Source organism: Calonectris borealis, chromosome 15 (assembly GCF_964195595.1).
Source record: "Calonectris borealis chromosome 15, bCalBor7.hap1.2, whole genome shotgun sequence".
Classification (NCBI taxonomy): Eukaryota; Metazoa; Chordata; class Aves; order Procellariiformes; family Procellariidae; genus Calonectris; species Calonectris borealis.
In genome coordinates, this window is record NC_134326.1 from 11,233,891 (window position 1) to 11,251,196 (window position 17,306).

The 17,306-nt window shown below is 56.4% G+C and overlaps 1 protein-coding gene across 7 annotated transcripts in view; it reads right to left on the minus strand.

Moving 5' to 3' along the window:
- The window catches only part of ABLIM3 (actin binding LIM protein family member 3), a 56,777-nt gene extending 39,689 nt beyond the window's left edge, over positions 1–17,088 (minus strand). For 2 of the 7 annotated variants that reach the window (XM_075163882.1, XM_075163878.1), the window contains exon 1: positions 16,593–16,809. In XM_075163882.1, the coding sequence (XP_075019983.1) occupies positions 16,593–16,605 (13 nt within the window). In that variant the 5' untranslated portion in view covers positions 16,606–16,809. Of the gene's footprint in view, positions 1–16,592 lie in introns of all 7 variants that reach the window. The other 5 variants (XM_075163881.1, XM_075163884.1, XM_075163880.1 and 2 more) reach the window with 5 other exon arrangements.
- Positions 17,089–17,306: the final 218 nt, after the last annotated feature.

Sequence of the window (17,306 nt, forward strand, 5' to 3'; positions counted from 1 at the left end):
TGTCTCCTGGCACATGTAGGTGTGCGCTCACGCAGCGTGCACGGCCAGCCACCACCGCAGCCTGGCCTCCCCGCACCTCCGCCGGCAGCTGCTGCGGGCTCAGGTCCACCCCGCTGCCCCGGGAGAGGCAGATCCCTCTCTGGGCTCTGCAAGGGCTCAAGGAGCTCCTGCGCAGGCTGGCGAGGCGCTCCGGTCTCACCCAAAGCTGTTAGCATTTAGCTTCTGCCATGTGTTGGTTTCAGTTGGCCGGAAACTGAGCTTTCAATATTAAAAGACAGCAGTTTTTGTTCTTCTTGCCATCTGTATGTTTGTGTATTTCCCCTACCACCATAATTAGCAGGCTGGGCTCCAGCCAGGCTCAGGAGGAGATCTTAGTAGACATCTTCCCAACAATTTGAACAGCTTCATCGTTTCTTTTATGGCTCCCCTAGTACGGTCCCCATCACCAAGATCATCACAGCCCAAGCTGTCACTGCCGGTGCCCCGGCAGAGGCGGCAGGCACAGGGAGGCTGCGCTCCAAAGAGCATCAGCCCCTGCAGCTGCGGGGGCTGGCACCCAACCAGCGCAGGTGAGGACCGAAACCCCACGCCATGAAAGGCAGCGGGAGGTTTGCCACGCTCCTGCCAGGTCCCCCGGCAGGGACCCACGTCACAGCCCCTCCGGAGCTCTGCCAGAATGAGCCCAGCTCTCTCTGCCCTCTCCGGGGTGTGTGCCACTGCAGCTAGCTGTCTACTATTTGCAAAAACAAGAGTAGAACATAAATCAGCATGGCCCCAACAACAAACAGAGCCCAGCTGATGTCTGGAATCTCCCTCCAGCTCCGAAGGAAGCTGGCAGCACCGCGTCCCACCAGTCCAGGGCCAGCCGCCTCCCTGTCGCAGCAAGCCTCCGCTTCCTCCCCCTCTGACCCATCCGCCAGCACTAAGGCTTGAAAAGTCACTGCGGCTGGCCCAAGGGCGGTCAGGACCCAACAAGACCTCAGTTTCCAGCCCAGGCTAGGGCTGTTGGAAGCCTCTGCGTGGGTTTCGGCAACTGCACCTCTCCTCCCTGCCCCTCCCAAGCACACCCACGCCCCTGCGCCTCGGGCAAGCCCGGGTGGCTCCATGCGCCGAGTCTCTCCTACACTTGCTCCTGCTCCCCTCGCTGCAAACCTGGGCACAAAGAGAATGGCCAGGGAAGGGCCATGCAGAGTGATGTTCACAAATCACTTGTGTTTGAGCAGCTCTGGCAGCAGGAAGCTGGGATGTGCTGGGTTCTCCATGTAGGACCGCGGGAGAGGAGCGTTGCTGTTACTGTAACTGCTCCGCCTTGGCAAACCATGTTCTGGCTTCTGGTTGTCTGATAAACAGACTTGAGCTAGCAATGCACAGACATCTGCCTGAGGCAAACAGCAGGACAGAAGTGTACAAGCAAATTTGGCAACTTTATGTGAATTAAATGTGCATTTAATTGAGATTTATGGGGGGGGGTTGCAATAGCAATTGATTATCAAAATCAGATTATTTATGGGGGTTTAGCAACTATATAGGAGATTAATGTTGCTTCCAGAATAAATCCTCAGTAAATATATGTTTCCCCAGTAATCAACTAATAACACATCATCCTAATTATCTCATGAAAGGGGCACAGAAGTTCTGACAAATACTGAAAAGTTACATTGTTGTCTGCAAAGCAGCACCAGAAAGCCACAAGCTGTACTCTGCCTCCAAACCACAGCTCCGCTTGTGTCCTCCAACACCAGACCATGGCCAGGGGATGCATCCAAGTCCCCGTCGCCTGCCTTAGTCCTCCACATGTCATGGGCAAAGACTAGATCTAGGATCCAGACAACACTTTGCCCAAAGACACGGGGAGGTGTGCACCCCAGGGCCCTGAGCCTGGCCAAGGCGAGGTCAAGTCACCAGTCACTTGCATGGTGACAGACAATAATATCAACAGAAGAAATAGCATGGCTCCTAGGATGGGAAAAGCTTATTCCCAAGAGCAAGAGGAAAGGTGCACGTCTTGCAGTGGGGTACAGCTCCGTATTTATACAGTTTTATATTCCTCTCTGCTGGCAGGTGGTGGTGCCCCAAAGGGACTACCTGGGCTGCAGCAGCTCCTCTATTTTCCTTAAGTAGTGCCTGCTCATTAGAAACATATTTATTGAAGATTAACAGTTCTGTCAGGAGAGGCTCTCTGCCATGCAGCCAGCCCTGCCAGTGCCTCCCCCAGCCCCATCCTGAGCTTGCGAGGGCCACCCCGTGCCCTGACCTGTCCTGTCCTCTCCCTGGACACCAGGATGTGTTGCTGGGATGTCCCCAGGGACCTCCATCCCGGGGAGGAGGGGGCAGCCGGTCCCTCCCAGGGGCAGGAGGGTGCCCTGCCACTCCCCATGGCCAGGGCAGGCCCAGGACCACTACTCTGGGATGCAGAGATGCTCTGGCAGTCACCATGGCAACCCCGGTACACAGCCAGGGCAAACAAAGCTGACAGAAGAGAAACAGAGAAAAAAAGGAGAGAGAGAAGAAAGGTGGGGAGAAGCAAAAAAGAAGGAAAGGGAAACAGCCTAAAGTCACGGAGCAAAGGCTGGGGCAGGAGGGAGCGATGGGGTGGGAAAGCACTGGCACTGTGGAAGAGGAGGAGGAGAGCTGCCTTTAGGCTGCTCACCTTGGGATGACCTTCAGCAAGGCAACCCCGGGCGTAGGCTGAGTACACCACTAAGACATTGTCTGTCGGCCCCGTTGTGGCTGTCCCAGCAAAGGGTCCCTCCAGGACATGGCATGTGCCCCCTGCCAGTCCCCAGGCTGGCAGCCCGAGGCTGCGCTGCAGGACATCCCGCTGCGGCACGGCTGGGCAGCACCCTGCTAGAGACCCAGGAGGCTGCAAGGAGCCCTGCCCACGCCCTGAGGCAGCTCTCAAACCCCAAACTGAAGAGACCCTTAAGATGATGGACAGATGGGTGTCCGGGGCCAGGTTATTCAGCACCTTCCTTCTTCCGCCAGCACAGACGGATCGGCCCAGCCTTTGGGTCACAGCGCATACACGCAGCGTGCTAGCTCAGGGCTGCCCACGCTCCCACTCCCCGCTGCACCCCAGTTCTGGGGTCCAGGCCCATTTCTCAGCCCAGCTGCACCAGCTGTTTGTCCTGCTACTTCTCAAGCAGAGCAGGGCTGCCTGTGTCCCCTAAGCCCCCAAGAAGGCATTTAGAGGCCAGACTGCCAAGACCCCCCCTCAAGTGGAGCACAGGGCCCTTCAGAGCGATAGCCAGTCCCAACCCCACAACGGTGGGCCATCTCCACGGCTGGTTGCGAAAGGAGTCCGGAGGCAGCGGGGGACAAAGTACACTTTGTCGCACGGCTTGGGGCTCACCTGAACCCCTAATCCAAGGCCAGAGTAGGAGGCGGAGATGCAACCACAAATACATTGACATAAGCCCTTGTACTGCAAGAACACGAGCTGCATCTACTGCCAAAGCATGCTCCGCTCTCGCTTCTCCATCCCACTTCATTAAAGGCAGAGAATTAAAAAAACAGACGTCAGGCTTTGGGTCAAAAAGCAGCAACTACAACCTCTCTCAGCTGGAATGGAAAGTAACATCCCACTTGGCTGTTTATTCTAACGAAATAACAAATCCCAAAGGGAAGCTCCCCTTCTGCTGAGCCACCCTCGCGATAGCTGAACGGTAAACACAGAAACAGCCTCTTGCAGAGAGATAGCGAGTGCTGGGGTGGTGCCTCAGCCCCCCGATTGCAGGGACAAGAGGGGGTACCTGGGGAGCGGGAGGTGGTCAGCGGGGCTAGCTGGACATGAAAGCCTGGCGGGAACGGGAGAAAAAAACCCAGAAAACTCCCAGGAAAAGCACTGGGTGAAACAGCTCAGCCATTTTAGCAAAGAGAAGATGAGAGAAACCACTGAAGTAATGAGCACAGATGCTACAGGAGTGGCTGGAGCATGGCACCAGGCGATGGGCACCTGGAAAGCTGCTGCTGTGGGAGAGGAGCGCCCGTCCCCGCTGTGGCGTGGGGCTGTCTCGGCAGGTAAAAACACACCTCTGCACCAGTGCTCACACAGCATGACAATCTCTAGAGGGGCTTAATATCCCCCCCAGCCACATCCTGAGCCTCCGCTGGTAGGACGTGGGGCGGCCCAGTGATGGGGCTGGGCAAGGACAAACGGACTGGGGACGGTGGGGGACGCGGCAGGACGAGGCACATCTAGAACAATAAACTCCCATGAGCGTACGAGGGGTTTCGGCACAGACGTAATCCTCTCCCCTCCTCCTTCCCACACTCGTGCTCTCCTCGGCTCCTGCGTACGCCCAGAAACCCGACTTCAAAAGGAGGGGGGGCTGCCAGCGCGGGAAGCGGCAGGCAGGCAGACGTGGCTGTCTCCTGCTAAAAGCCTTTGGTGCCTTTTATCAGGGCCGGGAGAAAAACAGCCTTCAACTGTCAGGCTGGAGGCGAACGGCCAAGCCCTGGTATCACGTCCTGCTGCCCAGCAGCCCTGTGCTCCCGACTCGGGCCAGCCACAGAGATTTAAGCCTCCCTCCCGGACAGGGTGGGTTTAGCCCTCCCCATCCCACCTCCCTGCTATATACACGTAAATAAATCCATCTGTGTACAGTAAGCACCAGATATCCTCTTAACCCTCCACGCTCTCCGCTCCGGAGTCGGGGCTAAGCGCTGCCGCCCCGTGCCATAGGCACAGGAATTGGGGCATTCTCCGGTAACAAACCCATTCATGCAGCTTAACTCGCCTGCACCGAGGTCACGGCTCCCTTCCCCGCTGAGATGTCCCTCCCAAGCCGAAGCGACGGTCTGTCCCCAACAGCCTCTGGAAGCCACATCTCCCAGCTCCTCATTAGTGACAATTAACAGGCAATCAATGGGCCCAGCAGAGCTGGCACTTTCCAGGGAACAAGTCCCCTTTCAACAGGGGAAAATGAACATGTGCTTTGTTGTGCACGCTTTTGGTTTAAATGAACCAAAAATTGCCAGCCAAAGAACAGAATTATTTCCCAAACCGGACCCTTTATGCCACCTGACCAGCCAAGCGGGGAGCGAGGGCTGGGGCAGCCGCAGATGACCTCTCTTGGCAAGCCCCTGCTCTGCCACGTGCCCGCAGGATGCTCTCACCGCCGCCCAGCAAAGCGCAGGCAAGGTGGGAGCAGGGACTGGGGGTACCCCCTGCCTTGGGGAGGATAAAGGGCACTCGCTGGCAAGGACTGTGCTGCTGGCTCAGAAGCACCCGCTGCTCCTCCAGAAGTTATTTCAGACCAGGTGAGCAGCTCCTCAGAGTCAGCAGAAGCCAGCCAGGGCAGGAGGCACCTCTTCACCCTCCCCAGGCTAGGGGCTGCCCCGGGGTTTGGCAAAGGAGGTAGAGACCTCAGCACCCACAGAGGGTGGCTGGGCTTGGACTTCAGCTCCTGTGCTACAGCATTAAAAAAAGCTGTGGGCTTGAGAAATACAGCGAGATCAGCGCACAGATGAGGGGCAACCCTTTGCAAGAGGCCAGCGCAAGGACCGGGCAGCACACGTTCTTCAGCTTTGCCATTCCCCAGCCTGGAGCCGGGCAGGGGTAACCCATCACCCGCCTCTGTTTCCCTGGGTATTTGAGGAAGAAAAAAGATAAGAAAGCAAGCAAGAGGGAGACGGCCTGGATGTGACAGGCTGGCAAGTTTGACAGAGGAGTCTTGTTAGCAGAGTTTTTTCCTTGCAGTTTGAGCAGGGGCAAAGCCAAGGAATGGTTCCCAGCAGCCTGCACCAAACGAGCCCAGCTGCACAGAGCTTTGATTTCCAGGGGCAGAGCAGGGGTGGGCAGCAGCAGCCGAGGGGTCGGGGAGGACAGATGGCAGAGCAGTGCTGATGGCACAAGCTCCAGCCTCATCCCCCAGGATGGGAAACTCCTGTTGTCTCCCCAGCACCCCTCATGCTGGAGGAAGGGTGGCATCTGACCCGGCGCTGTGCCTGCCGGGGGCTGAGCTTGGGGTGTTTCACCCTGAGGCTGCAACACCCCGATGAGAGTGCACTGTGCCTTGTGCTGCCCGGTATTTCAGACCCCAGGTCTGGGCCAGCTTGGGTGCAAGCCTGCAGCTCAGCTGGGGCCAGGGGCAATGGCCACAGCAGACCTCTGCCAGCTCTCCAGGGGAAGGAGAGGAAGGATCTGGCAGATCTCTAAGCTGACTAAGAGCTCTGAGTGCCCAGTGGCTCTGCTGCACCAAGCGCAAGCCAAAGCAATTACCATTTCTTGGAGACACTCCGTGTAATCTTCCCCGAGTGATGGGGAGAGCTGCCACAAGCACAGGGAAGGGCCTGGAGCCACTTTCCGGGACCGGGGAGACGCTGTGCTGGCAGTGACGCAAGGCAGAGCAGGGCTGTCCCGCCGAGGGGACCTCCTGCCAGTGGCTCTGGGACCGCTGTTCCAGCCAGGCGCTGGGGCACTGCACCCTTACCCAGCCTCAGCCCCAGACCCACCACCACCAGATCTTGCCTCTGGGTGCTGCAAGCTGTCAGGCAGCAGAAAGCCAGAAGACAGAGCAGAGAGGCAGCTCTCGGCATCGTTCCTGGAGCACAGCCCAGGTGGGAAAGGCCACCTTGGGGAAAGCCAAGGCCAGGACCAACCTCACCCATCAGCTCCCAGACAAGGCCATCAGCCTGAGCCTCGAGGCAGGAAAGGAGCACGGAGGAGCCTGGAGCTGTTCAGGGAATCACGTAAGAGCAGCAGCAGCCAGCCCTGGCCAGCCAGCCAAGAGTCACGGATTATTTTTAACGGCTACTTGTAGAACGCAGTGAGCACCCGCAGGAGAGACAGCCCGAGCTGATGCTCACCCCATACCTCTCCCCAGCACGTGCAAGGAACATATCTCACAGCCAGGCTTTTTATAGGGTTTCCCGTTCCCGCTGGGCACGCAGCTCAGCAGCTCAGTATGACCACACCACCCCCTCCCTCAGTAATCACTCACATGCCGTTCACTAAAGTCTTTCCATTCCCTCTCTAGCTGTTTCCTCTTCTCTCCTTATTAGGGATCCACCTACCTATCCATCTTCTCATTCTCTCCCCCTCTGTGGCTATTTTTAAAATGCCATAAAAGCTTTCAACTGGTAGCATCCTCAGGGATGCGAGGGATTTTATATGTAACCCATCACAAGCCGTCATCACCACATAACTCACCATGCAGGCAGTGACTTTTCTTTTTTCAAAAGCGGGGGAGGTTTTCAAAAGCAGGGGAGGGGAGACCATCCACGCTCGGTCCCTCAGCCCTCCCTGGCCAGCTCACCCAGGGCAGCACTGCCAGGCACCTCCCATCCCGGAGGGGAAGGATCAGGTCCAACCCACTCCTCTCCCAGGGGGGCAGCTGGGCCAGATGGTGGGGCAACAGTGCAAGTCCTCTCACGTAGGATCTGTGGGTGTATGAAGGGATGGTTTTGCTCACCGAATAAAAGGCTCTGAGCAGGGGATCATCCAGCTTCGTGCCTTAGCATCTGCCGCCAGATGAAGGAGGGCTTCCTTGCTGAGAAGATGGCTGTGTTTCTCCCTGTATGCCCATGCACATGTAAGCTGCTATACTGCTTGGTTCCCATGCTGGTTGATGGTCAAGAGGTGGGGGATACGTTGGTGCTGCCAGCAAAACTCCCTCCAAAGGCACAGCCTGCCCCAAGAACTGAATCTCTGGCAACAGCTTGGATAGATTGGGAGGACCAAGGTTTTCCTGATCAATCCCAACCTCCAGCCCAGCCTGGAGGGAGGGAGTGAAGAAGCATTCAGGGACCACACAGCACCAGCACCACAAAACCCAATTCTCTCTCTGAACTGGTTATTCCCCACAGAAGAGCTGCCTTCCCTCCCGCTCAAAGGTCTGGAGAGAGACCTGACGCGTGTATCAAAGACACCCCCTTGCCCTGCCCCATCCATGCCACCTGCACCGCAGCACAGCTCGGCAAGAGCCGAAGGCAGGTTGCTAAGTCTTTACCGCAGGGGGAAGGCTCCCTGGTGCAAGCTGCCTGGCTGCCGCTGCCAGCGAGGTGCAGGCACGCTGACCCAGCCGCAGGATGCCAGCCTCAGCGGCTGCCAGATGGGATTAGGCTGTGCATAACCTGAGAGGTGTCCCGCAGCGCGCTAATGCGATGACACGCTCCGTGTCACCCGCGGGAGCCCTTTCGGCCAAGGGTTGGGTGTGTCTGCGGAGGCAGCAGGTCTCCAGGAGCCCGAACTTGGTCACATCACTCTCAGACGATGCTCGGGTGATGCGGCTATTTATAGCACCTAGGAGGTTAGAGGGAGCTCATCTTACCTTGCTCCACCTTCTTCATCCTCTGAGGACCGGGAGCTGATGCAGAAGGTGCCGAGGCGGTGGGGAGGGAGACCGCAGGGCCCCTGGCACAGCGCAGGGCAGCCGAGGCGCAGGGAGGGAGGGGTTTGCAGGGACCAGCGCTGTGCTGTGATCTGAGTGCAGACGAGAGCTGGGGAAGCCTGTGCTCTATCACACTCTGAGGACTGCTGCGATACGAGCAGAGAAAGGGAAAATCCGGAGCAGAGCTGCCTGCTCGGACGGCGGGAGAAGCCGGCCCTGAGCCGCACAGCACGCTGCCTGCCCAGCGCTGCCCGGACCTGGCTCCTGCGGCCCTGCACAGGCAGCTGCCCTACATGGGCTGCATTTGAGCCCCACCTCCGGAGGGGCTCTGGGACCTCTGCCTGCCCCAGCCCCCATTTCTTTGGGCCAGGCAAGGAGAGCCTCTCCATGCCTTTGCTGTACTCAGCACCTGACCATTGATCTCCCGTTTGCAGGGCAAGCACAAACCACGGGGACCTGCTGTAGGTCCTTCCTAGCAGCCCAGAGACCTGTTTGCTCATGTAGTCACACAGAGGCATCCCGGCTGATGCAGACCTTGTAGCCACACCAGCCTGCTGAGAAAGCCACTTGCCACCCCAGCCGGGCACCACTATGGCCAAGCCAGCCGGAGGTTATTTTACCCAGGAAGAGCACTCAGTGATTCAGTGCAGCAGGAGACAGGGAGGGCAGCAGCGGCTGACAGACAAGCCCTGATCCAGCCCTGCCTGTGGCCAAGGCAAAGCCGCCCCTTCTTTCAGAGAGGGGCTGCTGGGGAGAGGCAGCTGCCCCTCTCACACAGCTCTGGGGCTTGGATGGGCTGCAGCTCCTGACGTGCAACAGAAATGGGCTTCACACACAGCTTCCTTCCCTCCTCCTCCTCTAAAGCTTTTAGCAGGGAAAGGTCCTTGACTGAGGGATGAAACACAGCCACCTTGGGCCGGCCACCCTGCTGGGACCCTCCCTGCCTCCGCTGAGAATCCAGGCTGGGGAGCAGCTGCGACTGGGAGATCCCCACCACGGCACCCGACATGTCCCAGCAAGTGCTGCTGAGCCAGGGAACAACCCACCCAGTCCCCAGCTGCTTTAAAAATAGCTCCCCTTTGCAAGCAAGCGCCCCTGGGCTGGGCAGCCCTCCCCAGGACGCCTCTGCGCAAAAGGGTCCCCAGGACTGGCAGGGAGATGGCTGCCAGGAGAAAAGCAGCAAGATCTTCAGGGTCAGCTAGTACGAAACACAGACACTAGGAAGGACAGGCAGGGCTTTGCAACGTGCTTTCACGAGCGAGATGCTACAAGCGTGTTTGTGAGGGGTGCTGTACTGCAGAACCTGGCACTTGCACTTTGGGAGCTCACGCTTCGAGTCCTGGTCTAGGTTATGCTTGTCTCGTCCAGCAGCAGACTGCAGGTGTCTGAGAAACAGTCATGTAATTCACTACTGTGAGAACAGGTCAAACCCTGAAACTTAAATCCAGACTGCAGTGGACGCAAGTTGGGCTGAGGAAGGGCTCTGGGGCTGGCATTGCACCAGCAAAGCCCTTCTTGCCCCACAGCAGTGTAGTGCTCTCCAAAATGTGCTGCTTGTTGCCAAGAAAGAACACAGAAGCCAACAGAATGGCTTCAAACCCTCAAGCACGTGCTCCCCTCTTACGCTGTGCTGTTCCTTAGAGAAACCTTCCCCCCCAAGGACTTTCCCAGTTGTCCCAGTCTCAGAAACAAGATGATTCAAAATGGAAGTGCAGTAAAATGTCCATGAACAGAAAAACAAGTGATGCCTGGGGCTCAGAGAACCTTGCCAGGGTAGAAAGGGTAAGAAGAAAGGAAGGTCAGACAGGCTGCATAAGCAAACCATAGCACCAGCTCCTTTTTCCTTCAGATCTCCACCCCAGGCAGCAGAGAAGGCACATCAATTCTCAGGCGAGGGCTTATGGCTGATACTGATAAAGCATTCAGAAGACTATACTTGAACAGAAAAATGCATGTATAAACTCTGGCCTACCAAAAACCTGAGCCACCACCAAATAAAGAGGAACTGGGCACCCAAGTTTGCTGCCGTGCTACATCAGTTCGGTCCTGTTAAGCTTCAGACAGCCCTTTTCTAGAGAGCAAGGCATGTCCATCAGGGCTGTACATCAGTGCACTCAAGCTCTTCTACTTCCCCAGTGATTTACTGAGCCTACAGACTCAAGAGGCAGAGATGCTGGGCACAGGAGGACTAGGGACAGCCTAGGCATCCTCCAAGCAAGAACTACCTCCGCTGCCACGCTTGCCCCGAGCTGCTCACAAGCAAACTTCCTGGGCCTGAAATACCTGGGCTTGGGCTCTGCCTTCCCTACGGCTACTGTGGTCACTCCTAATCCCCTTTCATCCTGCAAAGCTCCCTCCTTCCTCCATCACTCTCTGTCTGAATCCTTGCCATCACCAGTCTACCCCCAAGATGCTTTCTGGAGGTGCTGCAGTGCTCACAACTGAGAGGCACTGATGTATTTAGTCTAAAAATATCTAATTAGATGTTCCAACCATTTCATTATGGCACCGTCACGATAGGACTGCAGGGTCTGGCAGGAGCTTGGTGGGTTTGCCTTCTCTCCTTCGCAGCTTTGCAGAGAGCAAAGGCAGCACCACACCGACTCCTTGCTGATAACAGGACAGTGTCATTAATCCAGCCTGCTGGCATCACAGACACAACTATCTGGCTAAACTGATCGTCATTAGCAAACTTGCTGTTTATTTTATAAGAGCATGGTAGGCCCTTGAAATAATTCAATTGCTTCAATTGACTTTACAGCATGCACTTCATTGGCCTGCAGGGCCACTTTCCATGGCTTCTGCTCTTCAAAGGGCAAGCTGCCAAGAACGATGGTCTGCTGGAGAGCCTGAACGAAGCTTGGTGAGAGGACAGAGTCCATCCACCAGCCTGAGGACAGAAAGAAGCTGCCCGGGCTCTGAATTTTCTGGCACCAAATTGAATGCAACGGATGATTGTCCCTTTGCTAGGCTGCCCAGGAGAACAAAGAGGACAATTTGTACCAGGTTGCTTGTGGCAGCAGAGTCAGGCTTGAGCGTTAATCAAGAGGACCAAGATGTGGGTGGAGAGCCTGGAGTCTCCCTGGGTGCTCAAATTCTGCAAAACGCAGTGCTAGAGCCCTCCTTGGAGAAGCATGGAAGCTAGGTAATGTTCATGGCTGGGTCTGGAGAGAGCATACTAGGAAGGTAGCTTTCCACTTTTGGTAAGACTCTGTCTTGCATCTGTGTCCTTCCTTTCTTCTCTGTGCCACCCGCACGCATACCTTGAACTATGAGTTTACTCCAGCCTTTCTGAAAGCTCTCCTCCTTCCACAATCCTCCTCCACGATAACCTGCCAGAGAAGAAAGAGCTGCCCCTTTGCATGTGAAGAGCCTGTCCAGCAGCTCTTGGGGGAGCAGGGGTGAGGAGCATGAGGGTTTATCCAGAGCCAGAGCCCATCTCACCAAGCACCCAGAGACGAGGCAGCAGCACCATTGCTCTAGTCAGCATCTCACTCTGCTGGGTCCTCCCTCACCGGAGCTGTGCTTTGTCCCCAGTTCACTGCACGCCTATGGCAGCCTCCAGCACTGCAAAGATGAAACAGGGACCAGTGTTGACCAGCGACCATGAGTGCTATGGCTGAAAAGGCTCATCTGTACCATAACGCCCCAGGCCTGGTGTCACCCCTGCAAAAACTAGAGCCTCCTCACAGGGAAGACACTAACATTGCTCATCACATCAACAGGCTGATTGCTCCGGGTTCACTGCACTTCCGAACATAGGAGAAACACCATGTCCTCCTCAGCAGGTCCTACCCCACTGGGTGGGGAGACCTGATGAATCACCCTGCCTGATGAGCTGTACAGAGCAGAGCTGGAGCTCCCGGAGACGTGCAGCACCATGTGATTCCTCTTTAATTACACAGGGACTTAATAGAGTTTGCTGGTAAACACCTTGTAACCACATGTGCTTAGAGATTACTGGGTAATTATGCTTAGTGGATCACCATGTAACAGGCAGCGTGATTTAGGAAAGACAAAAATAACCAAGCAAACATGCTGCATTCATCAGTATCTGTCATGAAGCCTTCCTGCCCAAATGCTTAGCTGGCCAGCCTTTCCTCATGTCTCCTTCCCCAGCTTTCTGAGACTAGGGGAGCCTCTGAGCAGGAATTTGAGAGGTGCCAGAGGTTGGGATGGTCTGGGGAAACTTTCCACTTCACATACCAAACCCTCTGCAAGAGCTCCGACAGGCTGTCAGCTGCTCGGAGGAAAGAGGATGGGGGATAGATAGGACTGCTCCCCAGAGGGAGATTCTGGTCTCCCTCTTCAGGGTGCATGATGGAGGCAGGAGGGAGTCTGCAAGATCTCTAGTTTGTGAACTAGTTTCAGTGACCTATTGCAACACCGATCCAGAGCCTGCCAAACCTGGTTCGACCCAGGAGTTCACCAGGGTTTCACCTCCTCCAGGAGTTGTGCGTGTCTTTGCTCAGATCAGGGTGGCCCATGACAACAAGGGGCACCTTGCTCCTGACAAGACCAATGCCAAGACTTCCAGCAGTCCCCCTCCCACCCCAACAGAGCTGGACCAAAAAAGACGATGTGCAAATGCCATCTCCCATGGGTCCCACGGGGGTGACCCATACTCACAGACGGGACTCACTGCATGGAACTGCAGCACCCAAACCTGATGGCTACCTTCAAAGCAGCAGAAGGGATTATTCACACTCATTTCAGAGAGTCTTAAATCCCTGGGGCAGTTGACCACTTCAACCCTTTGCCTTTTAATGAGCACAAACACAGCATTGGTCACATTAAACTCCCTGCACCAGGCCAGTTTCTGAGGGAGAGGTTGAGCCCAGAACGTAGGAGATTTCAGGGGGTGATTTTAAGGGATTGTCTCTTTGGCAAGGGTTTGTAGTACAGGATCCAGCTTCAATGGAAATGCAGAGCAGCACTGATAGACCTGTTTATGAATGTATGAATCCATTTGCAACCAATTAGCAGTGCTAACTGGAGTGGGAGGTATAAATAGTGTAGCTAATGTAAATATCAACACTGTGCCCTCCAAATGCTCGCTGCACACCTGGTGAGCCCAGGAGGAGAGGCCACCTTCCCAGCCAGCACAACCCTTGCACCCTCCGGGCCACCTGGTCTGCTCTGCAGCCTCAGGATATGAGTTTACACCCAAGATCAAGGGCCTTTTTCTCTTCACCTTAAAAGCAAGATTTCCATGTGCCTTTGCCTTCCCTGTATCATGGGAGAGATGACGGCATGGGGCCTCCAACCCTGGGACCCATACCAGGGTGAAAAGCAAACCCCTGTCCCCTTAGCAAGGGCAGGCGAGACTCCTGTGTGCTGTGCACGAAGCATCTTCAGAGATACACCTGTACAGCCCGGCAAGTCCTGCACAGAGCTCCCCAGGGGCCTCACAGGTAGTTTTGCACAAGAGCATGGCTTGAGGCCAGCCGTAGCCCACAGCCCCAGGTTTCCTGCCTCACGTCAGCTTCAGACAGGACAGAAGTGTTAATCAAAATGCACCAAGTAAGATGGAAAGGAGTGGTGGGAATTCAGAGATCTGGTGGCATTTTATCCTCAGCTGCACATCTCATTGATTTGCCAGTCCCAAAATTTTGGTCCTGCAGCTATAGGTACACCTGTACATCATTACCCCATGCACAATCTGGCTTCATCATCCATCCTCCTCCTCCTGTGTCTGCCTCTCTGCACAGGTAGGGTCCTGTGCACCAGGAGAGAGACCAGACTGGGGAGGCTGGAGCACAGCTGAGCCTGCTGGGTGGATCCCACCACACCTGAGCCCTCAGTCACTATGGGGGCCGGGGGGGGGGGGGGGGGGGGGGGCAATGCAGGGGGGAAGAAAAACCAACCAACCAAAAAAAAAAAAAATCAAAGCAGAGAGCAGCAGAGCTGGGAATGCCTGGGAGGCAGAGCTGCAAGCAGGGCTGGGAAGCCTCTGACCAACAAGTGGCACCGAGCTCCCCTGAGCCACTGGCCGCTAGCAAAGGGCTGCGAAAGCCCTTGCAGGTCACTGCCAGGTAGCATCAGTGGGGTGAAATAGAGATGGCCGAGACGGTACCGACACAAGGCTCCTGGGCTCCTTTTTTGCCTCACAGGCACATGGATCTGAGGGATACAAGCTGGGTAGGGATGCGCAGAGCTGGGCAAGGCAGCAGCAAGAGGGGAGACACAGCTTTTGGCAACATTCACACCAGTCACAGAACATGCTGGCGGAAGAGGTGGCCCTGCACCCCATGCCTTGCTCACAGAGCCAGCTAGGAGAGAATCGCGCCATTGCTAAGAACAGACAGGAGCCAGCATTTGGGTATGGCAAGACCTGCTTTGAGCCCCTTGGCTACTGGGAAAAAGTCTGGAAGCCCAACAGGGCAGAGCCCACTGCCTTGCAGGGTTTGCCGAGCCCTTGTACCAGGTGTGGTCCCAAAGGGACCATAAGTAATCCATAAGTAATCCACCCACAGCACAGAAGCGATCAGCAGATGTTACAAAGTTCCCAAACCTTTACTGAAACACATGGCTGCTTAGAAAGAGGTAATGGCAATATGTAGGCAAAGATTGCAAAGCCATCCAAAGCAAGGGCCACAGTGGCAGCCTGCTGCTGGCAAATCCAGAAGCTGAGGCACAGCCAAGTGATGTGCCCAAGGTCACAGAGCAAGGCAGTGGCAGAAGGAGGAGCACCTCCCAAGAGACTCCCAGCTCTGCGCTCCCTGCCTGCCCGGTGGCCTCCTCCTGTGAGTCACGTCAGAGCAACAGGCAGGCAGCACGCTTGGGTTTGCTGGCACCTCTCTCTGTGTGGGGGAGGACCCAGTAAAGGAGTTTTGCGGCGCAATCAGATAGTTATAACACACCAGTGCCATAAACAGCCCTTATCACTATCAGCAGCCAAGCTGGCTATTATGAGCTGGAAAGGAATCCCAAAAGGAACCAACACACATTTGTCAAAATTGGCTTGAGGAAGCTTAACAGTCCCACCTGACCACTGCGGTCACTGACCGCAGCGAGCACCGTGTGCCATCCCAGCCCTCCGCACCCGACCCCAGCTCATCACCCAGAGGGAAGACCCTTCGTTACCAGGCACCCAGCAGGGCTCGGCAGGAATCGCTCACTATTGTTTCCTACCTGGGCACTGCCAGCCCTGCTCCCCCAGGAAGGGGGCTAGCTCCTGTCCCAGGTGTGGCTCGTGCAGAGGGCACCTGGAAAGTTTTCTTGCCTCTGACACAGCCCAATAGAGCTGGAATCACCTGTTCTGTCGCCCTGCAGCGTGCCAAGGCATTTTTCACAGTGTTTTGCTTGGGAACCACCCCAAGCCCTTGGATTGAGAAACCTCAACACACCAATGCAATGGAGAAGTCGCTGCTCTGCTGCTTTCTGCCTGGGGGAGTCCTCCTTTCCTCACATAGCCTCTAGGACCCACAGGAGGGAGGACACCTTCCTTGGGCAGGTTATCCCAGGAGGAAGAACCTCAGGTAGCCATCAGCCCCCCCTCCTTTCGCTGGGGGCTCACTGCTTTTAAAGGAATGGATCAAAGCTGTGCTAGCAAGGTGGATACAGGTGTCACACATCGTATCAGTGAGGAAACAGAAATTGATTGTGACTCGATCAAACCTGATCAATCTTTCCAGACTTTGCAACAAGGGCACAAACCCAGAAGTAACCAGACTAGTACTAGGTGCCAGTTCTCATCTTATGCAGCACATTTCCAAGCTCTGCTTTAGAAATTCATACATAGTGCCTGAGTGCCTCTGTCCCTGTCTCTCACACACACACAATAGAAACACCCACATCCCCAGCTGTAGAAGGTACATGTTTTTCAGTATTGCACCTGGTTTCTGGGTCTCTCCTTACCCTGTTCCTCCTCCTCATCGGCTGTTCCCCTTGTGTTCATTTATATGTAGGCAGTGGCATCAGCAAGTGATGCTGCCTGTCAGAGTGCTCCTGGTTCCCTCTCACCATGTTGCATATCGACATTTTAGTCCATGATCTGCCCTCCAAACCCCAGAAATACAAGCCAAGAAAAGTACTCAATGCAGATAAGCACCATGGCTTAGTACACATGAAAGAAAGGCCAGCAGAGCCAGACCCTGTCAGAAAGCAAAAGGCAGGCAGGAAAATAATAATAATAAAAAAAAATCCATCCCATTAGGCTTGTCAACCTTGTGACATTTTCTTTCCAATTCCTCCCAGCCAGACCGGTGCAATATCAGCCCCATTCCCATAGCAAAGGCAAGGGAAAGCCGTACTTACTGCTAGTGCTCATCTTGCTGGTCCTCCTCTGTCCTTCTCATTCAACAAAGGGGGCAAAGATGCTCTTTAAATCCTCTTTTTCTTCCGCCCCTCCGTCAGTGGGCGGAGGTTGCCTCTCTCCTTCCTAGGAGAAATATTTCTGTGCGATCCGCCGGCTAACGCATCCCAAGGCAGCTCCGCGACCCAGTACGGCTATCCCCCGCCTGCCGCGGCTCTCACTCCCGAGCTGCCGGACGGCAAGGTCAAGGGTGTCGGCGGCTGGGAGGGGGCGAGGCGGGCGGGGGGACGCCCGGGACCGGCCCAGGGGAGGGTCCCGGCAGAGCCGCAGCGTCCCGGGCGAGGCGCTGCCATGCACTGCGGAGCGCGGCCGCGGCCGCTGCTCTTATAGCGGGGTGTGGAGCCGCGGCGGGGAACGCGCAGCGCCGCGCAGCGCCTCTCCCCGCCCGCGCGCCCCGCCCCGGCGGCTCAGCCCGCGGAGGGCCGCGCCGGGCGGGGCAGTGCGGGGCAGCGCGGGGCTGCGCGGGGGGCGGCGGCCCGGCCCCGGGGGGCGGCTGCGGGGCGCGCCGCTTCGGCACCGCCGCCATCTGCTGGGCACCGCCTGCCCGCGGTCCTGCCCTGCCCGCTGCCCTGCCTGCAGTCCTGCCCGTGGTCCGGCCCTGCCTGCTGCCCTGCCCTGCCTGCAGTCCTGCCCATGGTCCGGCCCTGCCCGCTGCC